Source organism: Chenopodium quinoa, unplaced genomic scaffold (assembly GCF_001683475.1).
Source record: "Chenopodium quinoa cultivar QQ74 unplaced genomic scaffold, ASM168347v1, whole genome shotgun sequence".
Lineage (NCBI taxonomy): Eukaryota > Viridiplantae > Streptophyta > Magnoliopsida > Caryophyllales > Amaranthaceae > Chenopodium > Chenopodium quinoa.
In genome coordinates this window covers 410,306-423,047 of record NW_018743514.1, presented here as the reverse complement: position 1 = coordinate 423,047, position 12,742 = coordinate 410,306, and the positions used below count along the sequence as shown (strand labels likewise).

General features: G+C 33.2%; 1 protein-coding gene across 1 annotated transcript; it reads left to right on the top strand.

Annotated features, from left to right (window-relative positions):
* The first annotated feature begins 1,867 nt into the window (after nt 1–1,867).
* Nucleotides 1,868–8,993, top strand: LOC110739849 (probable carboxylesterase 15). Its single transcript, XM_021920331.1, has 3 exons — nt 1,868–2,331; nt 4,003–4,374; nt 8,705–8,993. The coding sequence occupies exons 1-3, from the start codon at nt 1,961–1,963 to the stop codon at nt 8,922–8,924; spliced, it is 963 nt and encodes a 320-aa protein (XP_021776023.1). The 5' UTR covers nt 1,868–1,960; the 3' UTR covers nt 8,925–8,993.
* Nucleotides 8,994–12,742: the final 3,749 nt, after the last annotated feature.

Sequence of the window (12,742 nt, the reverse complement as noted above, 5' to 3'; positions counted from 1 at the left end):
AACATTAAAATAAAATTCAAAACAACGACAAATTAAAAGTTACCCTTTAAGTGGTTAAAGTTACCATAAAAATAGTTAAAGTTACTCTCAAGTTGACCGTCTTACAATAAAATTAATATACACCCGCCTTACAAAAGACTTATTGCAGAATGTATAAAGAATATTACTATCATATACTCCCTCCGTAATATATACATAGAATATTACTATCATATTTTTTTTAAGCTAGAGTTAAAATTTTCCACAATTAATATGTCATCATTGACTTAATTTTTTTACCAATATATAATAAATAAATATGATCATATAATATGTTGTTGGATTTGTCATAATGTCTACTTTTATAAATTAATTCTTTTCTTAAATTTTACTAACCTCTCATTAAAGATGGTCAAAATTGTGTCTTGAAGATGTGCAAATTCAACTTTAGCTTGAGGGAGTACTAATATTATGTAATTTATATTAAGTAATGATGAGAGTGAGGGATAGCTCAAGTGGTTAGAGCTTCCCTCTCGATTTCAGGGGATCTTGGAATCGATTCTCATTATTTGCCCTTGTGGCTCTCTAAACACAAAAAAACTAATAAAATATTAAGTAATTATCAAAGTTGCATGCGTATCAACAAATGCGTCGGTCAACTTATTGCACTAAATATAACAGAGAGAGTAACGTTTGGTTACAAGGAAAGGCTAAAACCGTGGGAGGGAGGATAGGTCCCTTTCAATTATTTTTAAGAAATAATGATATTGGAAGGCTTAGCCTATTATTATCATTATTATTATTTTTATCATTGTTGTTGAACCGATGAAATTATTCGAGGGTCACAAATATTATAATTTCTTCCAATCTTCCATAAGTCGTTATCAATTCTTTTTGGCCTTGGTTTAATGGCTGCCCACTATTAGGGAGAGTCAAAAAAGTAGAAATTGGGTTTGATGAGGACATATATGTAGAATGTATGAATGAGATGAATCCTCCGAAATATAATGGCTAGAGGCAAAGGTTCCAAAGAAGCATAGTTCGCCGCATTGCACTTTCACTAACATTGCCCACTTCACTGTATATTTTGTACGATCATCACGTGTTTTCGCCACTTGGAGGTCGGTACTATATATACGGAGTAGCTACAAAGAGAGTTTTAATTATCAATGATATAAACGTGATTTAATTTAATTACTGAGATGACATCTAGGATTCCATTCAACAATTGAAATTATGTGGAATATTATGATCTAAGAGTTTAACAACCCATGTATATTGTTTTCGTTATGGGGGTTGACATAACACTTTAAACAACTTCACGAGCTAAGCTAATTGTATTTGTACATTACAGTAATTCTTTAAGTACGTACGTAAGTGTTACTATATCATATTGAATTGAAATTATTTACTAACTCATCGCAATAAATTAAAACAACTAACGAATTCTGCTGACTGGTCATACACATAAATATTATACTTCAGAATATTCAAATGTATTCCGACGACGTAACATCAATTCATATTTTATTCAAAAAAGAGAGCTAGCTAGTGCTACTCATGGTACATCATACATCATCCTAAACATGGCGAGTTAAGTGCAAGGGCCACTCCACAAAGGGGTGATATTTATTTCATATATAGCTCATGTATGTATAGTACTTATCAACTCTAATACATGCATTCAACTTGTCGATGGGACCATAATTGTATACAAAACAAAATAGACTTACCAATAATGTTCATCTAATACGCTCATATTCTATAATATTGGATTGGATCAATATGTAAGAGGACTAATATCCATCACACACTTTTACTTCTATGCCCTCATCACAATATAATGTCTATAAATAGCTTGGCCTTCCACAAAAGTCATATCATATTATCTCATAAAACTCAACTCCCTAGCTAACAAAAGAGGAGCGAGAGAGTAGTGAGCAAAACTTATAATACGATAGATCATACACACGAGAGCGTCATGGGATCCCTAGCAGAAGTCGTGGAAGACTGCTTTGGAGTCCTCCAGTTATATAGTGATGGGTCGATATATAGGGCAAATGTCTCCGATATAGATTTCGGAGAATTTAACAATAATAAGAGTAGCCAAGAAATAGTCGGAGAAGATTGTATAGTTGAATGGGAAGATTGTTTGTTTGATGAGAAAAACCAACTTAATTTGCGTGTGTATAAGCCTAGTTATAAGAATAGCATGAGCAAAAAGTTGCCAGTTTTGTATTACATACATGGAGGAGGTTTCTGTCTAGGCTCTCGCACTTGGCCTAACTGTCATAACTGCTGCCTTCGACTTTCCTCTCAACTTCAAGCTCTTGTTATTGCACCTGACTACAGGTTAGCTACCCACTTTCTTTCCATTCGTATTAGCTTATTCATACGTCTTTTATACAACAAGTGTATATATACTTGGTGTTATTTGATTTTGAAATCATTTTTTCAACTCATGCTTGGTGTACGCAGTTAGTGGGGGTTTCACCTTATGACTTTGCAGTGGGTGTTCTTCATACCAAAGAAAATTAAAAAACAAAAATAGCCTTTTTGCAAACTTGATTTTTATATGTAATTATAGGATGATTTTGATGAGCTTGTCAAAACTCAAATGCATTATTTTGAAAACATAAGATATTATTACCTTTGTATGTACTATAAAGTCTATAATAAATTAGCAACTTCAACATAACAATGTCAATAAGTTACCCTAACGTAACTTCAACAAAAATCTTTGCTTCTTAGCCTACTTTATCAAATCATATAAACACAATTTTCATTTAGAACAAGTGCCAATTATGCTCTTTAAGCCAAATACTTTCCAATCAATTTTGGGTTCTTTAGCCATCTCGGCTTTATTTTTTTCGGTTATCCTAAGGCCTCTATCATCTATATTATCTCTATTTTAAAAGTTCGATTCACTTAAATTTTGCACGATCCACGAACATATGATGAAGTGTTTGACTTTTATATCGTAAAGTTGCGGACTTTCTTTGTTTGGTAATATATTATATATCCTCCCTTCGTCCACACATATATGAGTGGTTAATTATTTTTACTAATAAATAGATACAAAATAAACATAAATTAAGCACCATGCATGAAGTTGATTGTGTCACCCCACTTCTCGTACCAAACAATTGGTAATGAAACTGGCTAATTGATTTCATTTCCGATATTTGAAAACACTATGCCAAGGTTAAACGTGCGTTGTCTAAAAGCTTTTAGTTTGGTTCGAAAGGGATATGCTCCATTTAGCATGAGCGAGCGAAAAAGGAAAAAATTGGGGTCCATTTGAATGTTGTCTTAGTCTTCTCTTTAATCACTCATATTAAGTTATTGTCCATTCTTTGGGATAATACTTAAAAAAATATTATTGGTCAACCTTAAGATTGGGAAAAGTATGATAATAAGTCAAGAGAAAATTTTGAATGCTAAAAAGTTTTTGACAAACAATTCACGGAAAATAGGGTAATTTAGGAAAATTGATCATTATTTATGTTAAAAAAAAAAGACAAACAGGAAAATTGATCATTATTTTATTTGTGATTTATTACTCCCTCCATTCTTGAAAAATGATTACATATGTCATTTTTTTTAATGTTTCTTTGTTTGTCATGTTTTAGTTATTTCTTAGATTAAAATAATTTTTATTTATTTATTTATTTTACACATTTTCCCTCATACATACCTACTTTCATTTTAATTTTCCCACCTATCACAAAATTTACCTCTCCCAAAGCAACTATTGCTATATACAATATTATTTATCTACCCCCAACGTAAATATATCTATTTCCAATGTCGACTTAACGTTTTAATACTTGATAATATATGACAACTAATCATTGATATTCAAACTATCTTACTTTCAACGGTGTAAAATCATCAAACATAAATATCTTTCAGGGATGGAGGGTATATGAAACTTGATCATCAATTATTATTCCTAATTTATTATTAGGAAGTATGATAATTATTTTTTGAAACGATATTTATTATTTTAAATGCAAGCAGATTGGCACCAGAACACAAGCTACCAGCAGCAATAGAAGATGGATTAAATGCAATAAAATGGCTACAATTACAGGCTAAACGAAGAGAAGAGGGTAACCCTAGAAAAGATTACAATCAAAACGATCAAAATACGTGCATTAAATTGGTAGAAGATGGAGTAGACTTTGAAAAGGTGTTCATTATCGGAGACTCTTCGGGTGGTAATATTGCCCATCATTTGGCAGTCCGTTTAGGACCCGGATCTCCCGAATTATCACCGGTCCAGGTTTGCGGCTATGTGCTTTTAGCTCCATTTTTCGGCGGGTCTCTTAGGACCGTATCCGAGGCTAATGGTCCTCCTGAACCCGTTCTTACCTTGGACTCCCTTGATAGGTAATTTTCCTTTCATCAATTTTATTTTATTTATTATTTTTATTTTCATTTTTTTTTTTTTTTTTTTGCATAACAAGTTAATTTGTCATTAGACTTAGCTTGTCATATGTTAAATTTTTAATTGATCAATGGTTGATTAACTTCTTTTTCAAACACGTAATCTTGATTATATTTTATATGTGCTTATTGTAAAGATGAGTGATATAATCCACCAGCGAAAGGAGAAAAACTTGTTCTTATTTTAATTAATTAATAAGAACTCTGTATGATGGAGGAGTTTATAAATTATCAAGATGATCTAATAGTATGGACAATTGTATTTGATGTCATATGACAAAATAAGAATATGTACAATATTTCACAATCATGCATATGATATTCAATTTAAAATATTTAGAATCCAAATCATAATTGTTACTTTTAAGATGAAGAATAATTGTTTTAGTAATTAAGGTGTGATTCTATCAATATAATTAATCCTCACAAATCTTCGATTGATATTGAAAAAAAAATCAAACTTCCAACTACATATTGTTGTATTCAAGGTTTTTTTATTATTAATTTTTTATTTTTGTAAGAGTATTTAAGTTAATTACAGTATCTAATTTTAAAATTAAAGTAAATACTTCCTTTATTTTCTAAATATTCACTATCTACACCTAATCTCTCTAAACCTTGATCACACGACATTCACAATTTTTCATATAATTTTTTTTTATTTATTTATTTTTTTTTATTATTTTTAAGTTTAACTTACTAATTTTAGAACAATTTAGAGTACGAACAATTATTGAGACGTAATATATAGAATTGAATTATTTTTTGGAAAAAAACTTTTTATATCGCATAATATATGCAAAATAGCTAAGTTTGAGGCCTACCACAATTAGAAATATATATCTGTAGTCATTTTCAAAACTTTTTTCCATCTAAAATAACGATGACTCCATTCTTAAAAAAATTTAGTTATCATTATCACTTGTTAGTTGTTAACGTCATCAACAATACAACACAGTATTATGAAGTATTGTAGCCTTAAAACGTATTTAACATTTCCTAAAATAACATAAAATAAAACGTATTTCACATTTGTTTAGAATTAAATACAAATTCGAAATCTTCCACCTCATCCAAATATTTTTTGTCACTGGCTCACGTCAATGAGAGATGTGGAGATCTTTTTAATTTTTTTTTCAAATGAGAACGGTTTTTTTTTTTTTTTTTTTTTTTTTTTTTTTTTTTTTTTATTAAAAAAGGGGTCATATTAATACTGTATATATCAATAATCAAACAAATTTATTCACAATTTGCAAATTTTAAGATACCGTGTTTGGTAAAAAGTTGAAATTGATCATATTAACTGATTTTTTATTATCTGATTGTAGTAAATGGACTTGTCGATTTTATAAAATGCTTAGTAAATAGATAGCTGATTGTTTAAGATGTTGGAGTATGCAAAATGACCAATAAGGACATTGAATGAGATTAGGTAGTTGAGGTAGGATTTTGGATGGGATGGAAGTATGATTTTAACTTCACTACTTTAAAATACTTGAATAAGCTAATGAAGAAGCTCCTCCAAGGAGCTTATTCAAAATGAGCTTATTTGGTGGAATAAGCTCACCTCCAAACACTCCAATTAGTTTATTTAATTATCATCAACTAATATTGATGAAATAAGCTAATTTTTATCCCATCAAGCTTTTTATCGAACGCCTTAGCTTTTAATATATATATATATATATATATATATATTTTAATACGGAGTAGTAGTAATTACGATAAGAATACCAAAAAAAATTTGAAAGGTTCCAAATATCAATATTTTTTTATTTTTTATTTTTTTTTATAGATTATAGACAATATTGCAATGGAGGTAATAGTATGAGTTGCCAAAATTAGATAATGGACTTGTATCTTTTATGACCCGATGAAATCGCTCAACAGTACAAGAAATAGTACTTGTTTCAACGAATCAGTTGCAAACATCGTCTTAGGTTGATAACAAATTAATAATCTCATGATTTGCTGATTCATAATATCACAAAAGGCAGAAATAATTGGTTTAATATGTAAATTGATTCATTGGCTAATGCTTAGGCTTTTGGCATGTGATGACAAATAAATGCAGTAGATCATTTGGCAAATTAGGAACTCTTAATACGTAATGTCCAATATCTTTATAAAAAGAAAAAAAAAATGTCCATAACGTGTATGATCTTCATTGGAGAATAAAGGCAATATAAATTATTTTATAAGGTTTATCCCATTACACCCTCCGTATTTTATTACTTGCTTCATTTTTTCATGCGCGGAGTTTTAGGAGAACAAAAACTTTTGTATACATCGAGGTAACTTTTATTGAATTTAGGATAACTTTTAGACTTTTTAGGTAACTTTTATCAATATAGCATAAATAGCTTTTATTTATATTTGGGTAACTTTCTTTCATTACAGACTAACTTTCATTCATTACAGGGTAACTTTTGATCATTTTAAGGTAACTTTATAGCGGATGTACAATATTTTATTTGTACATCCGATTTTTTTAAATGTTTGTCTTAGGAGAAATAGTAGAAAGTAATAAAACACGAAGGAAGTGAGATTGGTGAAAGAATAAAGTATGACAGTTGAGAGGAAAGAGAATTTGAAAATATTAAAATATGATAGTTGGGGTCCACTAGGAGAGAAGAAATTAGTAAAATATTATAAAATGTATCCAAAAAAAAATGGAGCAAATAATAAAATACGGCCGCAAAAGAAAAGTGGAGCAGCCGCCGAGCAGGTAATAAAATACGGAGGAAGTATCATATTATAAGCTAAAAAAAATCATTTTGTAATGATTTTGGTGTTTAGAGAGCCACATGGGCAGGTGATGAGAATAAATCTCAAGATCTCATGAGACTGGAAGGAAAACCTAACCACTTGAGCTATCCCTCACTCTCATTTTGTAATGATTTTGTATGTTAGTAATTTGTCTCTTTCAATGATGGATGCGGGCTCGGGCTCGGTGGGCGGTGGCCTAAGATTATATTGACATTTGTTGAATTTTACCATTTATTTGGTTACCAAAAAGATTGGTTAGTGAGAATATCAAAATATCATTTTTAGTATCGAGGAATTGAGACAATATGACAATTAATTTCTAAAAGAAAAAATTGCTAAAAATAATCCCAACTTTCACGTATTTGTTTCAAATAATCCCAATTTTGGATTTTTATTAAATAATCTCAACTTTGGGGTGTATTCGCTCAAAACAGTCCCTAATCGGTTACTAACCTGTTATAATAGGTGAAGGTGACACGTGTCACCATGTGATTGGTTGAAACATAAAAAAATAAAAAATAAAAACTTACATAATTTTTTTTTTAAAAAAAAACTTAAAAAAAAAGAAAGAAAAGCTGCCAGCCTCCATGCTCCACCCACGAACCACCTTCGCCACCACCACTACGGTGGCTGGGACCCCCTCCTCCACCCCTAAGACGGCCAAAACCGCCTCCCCCTCACCGGCAGCTCCTCCTATCCCCTCTGTCAGCTCCCTTTCCCCAAAAACCACCAAACTCGCCCACCGTTTGGGGTTTTTTTTCTTTTGTGGCGGGGAGGTCATTTTTAGATTTTTCGTGGGTTTTAGGGTGGGCGAGTTTGGTGAATTTTGGAGAAGGGGAGTTTCGGCGCGGGGGAGGGGGTTGGGCGCGACGGTTTGGGGTGGGGGAACTTGGGCTGGCCGTGGGAGAAGGCTGGTGGTGGGGGTTGTCGTGGGTTGGGGATGATGTTTTTTGTTTTAATTTTTTTTAGCTAATCACACGGTGACACGTGTCACAAAAAAAAACTTTACCTCTTTAACCGGTCACCGGTCACTTAGGACTGTTTTGAGCGGATGACCCCAAAGTTGAGATTATTTAAAAATAATCCAAAGTTGAGATTATTTAAAGCGAATATGTGAAAGTTGAGATTATTTTTACCAATTTTTCCTTTCTAAAAAAAGAGTAATTTGTTATCTAAAATTTTGATAGGATGTTCATGATAGCAAAGTTTTCTCTACTTTCAGAAGGTAATGAACACCATTTTTATTTTTTTATTTTTTACTATGTATATCTTAAAATCCACCCTTAGAAGACCTAGCTAATCTAATACCTTTTGAGTTTTGAATGAATAAAATCATCTAGTTACTTGTCCAAATAACCATAACTCTTGTACTTGTTTCCCGTAGAATATGGAGTAATGATCATCTTATACATTATCCTAAATGTATTTGTATTTTAACTAAGTTATGCGTTTTTACCCAAAAGGCCAAAAGAACTAAACTTTTTTTTCTTCATTCTCTTTTTAGGTTTTGGAGACTATCTCTACCTAAAGGAGAAGATAGAGATCATCCAATAGCAAATCCATTTGGACCATCTAGTCCAAATCTAGAATTGGTATCCCTTGATCCAATGCTTATTATAGTGGGTGGCAAAGAAATTATGAAAGATAGGGTGGAGGACTATGCAAAGAGGTTAAAGGAGCTTGGCAAAGACATTACTTATGTTGAATTTGAAGGCCAACACTAAACCTGGGCACGGGCCGGGTTGGCCCGCGTGCCGCCCGACACGGCCCGCCGTTCGGCGCAGCCCGGCACGGCCCGAATTCAAGCACGGCACGACACGAAGTTCAACTCCCGTGCCACGGACAGGGTTGAGAATTCCCAGGCACGGCCCGGCACGAGCACGACCATGGCCCGCCGTGCTGGCCCGTCGTGCAGGCCCGTAGGCACGGCCCGGAACGGCCCGCGGGCCAACGATAATGTTACCGTTTATTCTAGCTCCTTAATAAGCCAAAAAAACGGCTAGTTTTTTGCCAATTTGCTCCCCAAAAATTCTATAAATACTCACCTCCATTTCATTCCCAAATCACAATCTCTTCTTCTTATCTCTTATATTCTCTAAATCTCTAATAATCCTTATTTTCTTAAATTCTCTAATTATTCTCTTAAATTCTCTAATTATTTTCCTAATATCGGAAAAAATTAAAAAGTTCGTAATCGTAATTAGTGGAGCGTTGAAGCACGGTTGTAAGATCTAAACTAATCTTAAATTTATTATTGTTTTATTGTTATTATTAGAATAATCTTGTTTAATTATTATTGTTGTTAATTGTTATTGTTGTTGTTATAATTGTTGTTATTAATTATTATTATTGTTACAATTGTTGTTATTATTTATTTTTGTTGTTATTGTTATTGTTATAGTTGTTGTTATTAATTATTATTATTGATATTTTTATTGTTAAAATTGTTGTTATTAATTATTATTATTATAGTTAACCACTTTTTATTAAAAAATTAATTGTTAATTATGGCATCGAACAACCCATCATCTAGGTCTAGGGGGAAAGGCCGACTTATCCGTAGTAGTAGTTCTAGGGAACCACCAAATACAACGAGCCCCCAAATTACGAGTCAAACCAATGACCCCATTTACTTCCCCCCGGGCTATGAGCCATATAATACGTCGGGATTTCCAGCACCACCACTAAACCAATTTCCACTACCACCATACCAATTTCCACCTAATTATATCGGTAATCAACAAAACTATTGTTCTAGCCAAGGTAGCCAAGAAAGTACCCGAATTCCCTCCGGTTCTACTACCCCTTCTACTGCCACTCCCACTAGTCCCCCTACTAACCAATACACACATCATGAATGGTTAACCGAAACTGAGATGCTACTTTTGAAAAACCGAAGGAGTGAGGTATGGCGTTATTTTGTCCTAAGTAAAGATGGTGAACAATGGGCAAAATGTAAAACATGTAATAGTGTATTCACGGCAGTTACCAAAAACGGGACGGGACACTTATCTAGACACATGAAAGCTTGTGCAAAACCAGCTAGTGATCCAACCCAGCCCAAAATTTCCCAATTCCATCCATACGGCTTTACATACAACTATGAGAGGGATAGGGATGAACTAGGAAAAATGATAGTACACGCCGAACAACCTTTTCTTTTCTCGGAAAGTGACGCATTCAACACCTACATTAACAAAGCACTACAACCCCAACATAAAAGAATCTCTAGGAAAACCGTTCGTTCTGCCGCAATGAAAAATTTCCTAGAGTACAAAGTCCGGTTACAAGCCGAATTGAGTAACCTTAACTGTAGAGTATCTTTAACAGCCGATTCTTTGGATAGTGGTTATAAATATCACTATTTATGTGTGACTTGCCATTGGGTAGATGATCAATGGATGTTACAAAAAAGAATAATACATTTCAAAATGCTGGAATACCCACACACCGGCATTAACATTGCTCACCATTTAATGCAAGCAATAGACGAATACAACCTTTGAGATAAAATGATGTCTATGACTTTTGATAATGCAACTTCTATGACATACACAGCTAATCTTATCAAACAAAACTTAACCGATATACTATTAGACGGTGAAACTCTTCATACTAGATGTGTTTGCCATGTACTTAACTTATGTGTACATGATGGAGTTCGGGCAATTGGCCCATACTACAGCAAAATCAGAGATGCTATTATGTCTATTAATAGCTCTAACATGAGATACCAAGAATGGAAGAGTTTTCTAAAACAACAAAAGATAAGGGTAATAAAAATTAGAACCGATTGCCCAACTAGGTGGAATTCCACCTATGACATGTTAACAAAGGCAATTGAGTACAAGGGCCCGTTAACATTATTTTACAACCAAAAATTTCCACAAAATGCTTTGTATGATGATGATTGGAATAACTGTGAAAGATATATGCAATTTTTACAGTTATTATATAAGATGACGTATTGTTTTTCTACTGTTTACAATCCTTGTGCTCAAAACTTTCTTTCTAATGCATGCTTACTCGCCCAACTTTTCGCTGATCATTGCCATCAAAGTGATTATGATCAGTATCTTCCAGCAATGGAAAAAAAGTGGCGTAAATATTATAGTGAGATTCCTTTGATTTATATTTTTGCTTCCATATTAGATCCTAGGCAAAAGTATGAAAACACATTTATGTTAGTTGACATTTACTTTCAATGCATGTTTCTTGACGATGATGTAGAAAACTATAAGACTAATGTGAAGGATCAGTTTTTTGCTTTATATAGAGTCTATGAAGCCAAATATGGCACCGTTCCTCGCTCAGGGCCTTCCCAACCATCCAAAAACGTAAGTAAGAAGGCCAAACATTTATTTTCACAAGCTACTAACTTGATTTCAAGGTTTTCAGGTGATTCATCAATCAGGAGAACGCAAAGCGACGTCTCGGAGTTGCAGATGTACCTGAGTTACGACTTCACCAAAGGCATGGACGACGATGAGATAAACAGCCTCGACCTCCTTGCATGGTGGAAACAACAAAGCTCGAAGCATCCAACTTTGGCGGCAATGGCACGAGACATTCTTGCTATCCAAGTTTCCTCCGTCGCCTCCGAACGAGCTTTCAGCGCATCCGGAAGGGTTTTAGACGATAGAAGAACAAGTCTAAAACCCGAAACACTAGAAATGTGCGTGTGTTTCAAAGATTGGTTGGATGCGGAAAATCGCTCACAAGACCGTTCTTACGACCACAACGACAACGAATAAGGAACCTCCGCTTCCGGTTCGGGTTCGGCTAGTTCCCAATCTATGCAACTAGCCGATGACCTTGAAGGCGAAGGCGAAGACGAAGACGAAGACGAAGACGAGCAAGAAGAAGGAGAAGAAGAATAGACAATTATTGTATATTGTACGATTTTAAAAATATCAATTTTATCATTTTCCAATTTTTGTTTAATACCATCATTGTATGATTTTTATCATTGTTATCATTGTACAATTTTCTCAACTCAATTAATAATAATATAAAGTACGCATTATTCACATCCGAAGTCCAATTTGCCTTTTTTCCCCGTTTTGTTACAATTTGTAAATTCATATTAAAAAAAAATAAAATTATACCAATTACTAATAAATCATAAACATTAAATTTTAAAGTAATAGTATAAAGTAAATATATAAATATAAATATTGAATATACAAATTATAAAACATAAATATTCAACTTATAATTATAAAATTCATAACTTAATAACTTATAAGTTATAAACTTATAAGTTATAACCTTATAAAACTTATAATTATAATTTTATAACTTATATAAATTATAAACTTATTAATTTATAATGTTGTCATATATTAAAAAAAAAAAAATTATTTGAAAACTGCACCAGCCCGCAGGCCGGCACGTGGCCGGCACGGCACGAGCCCGCCAGGCACGAGGGCCGTGTCGTGCCGTGGGCTGGCCTGTGAAAATGGCCGGCACGGCACGGCACGAAATCCTGGGCCCGCCGGCACGGCACGAACCAGCTCGTGGCCCGCCAGGCACGGCCCGC

What these genes read in the sequence shown, in the direction of transcription:
- LOC110739849 (XM_021920331.1), top strand. Translation starts at nt 1,961, where the DNA reads ATGGGATCCCTAGCAGAAGTCGTGGAAGACTGCTTTGGAGTCCTCCAG. An exon ending in GTTATTGCACCTGACTACAG is followed by an intron (nt 2,332 to 4,002) that starts GTTAGCTACCCA and finishes AAATGCAAGCAG; the next exon opens with ATTGGCACCAGAACACAAGC. An exon ending in ACCTTGGACTCCCTTGATAG is followed by an intron (nt 4,375 to 8,704) that starts GTAATTTTCCTT and finishes TTCTCTTTTTAG; the next exon opens with GTTTTGGAGACTATCTCTAC.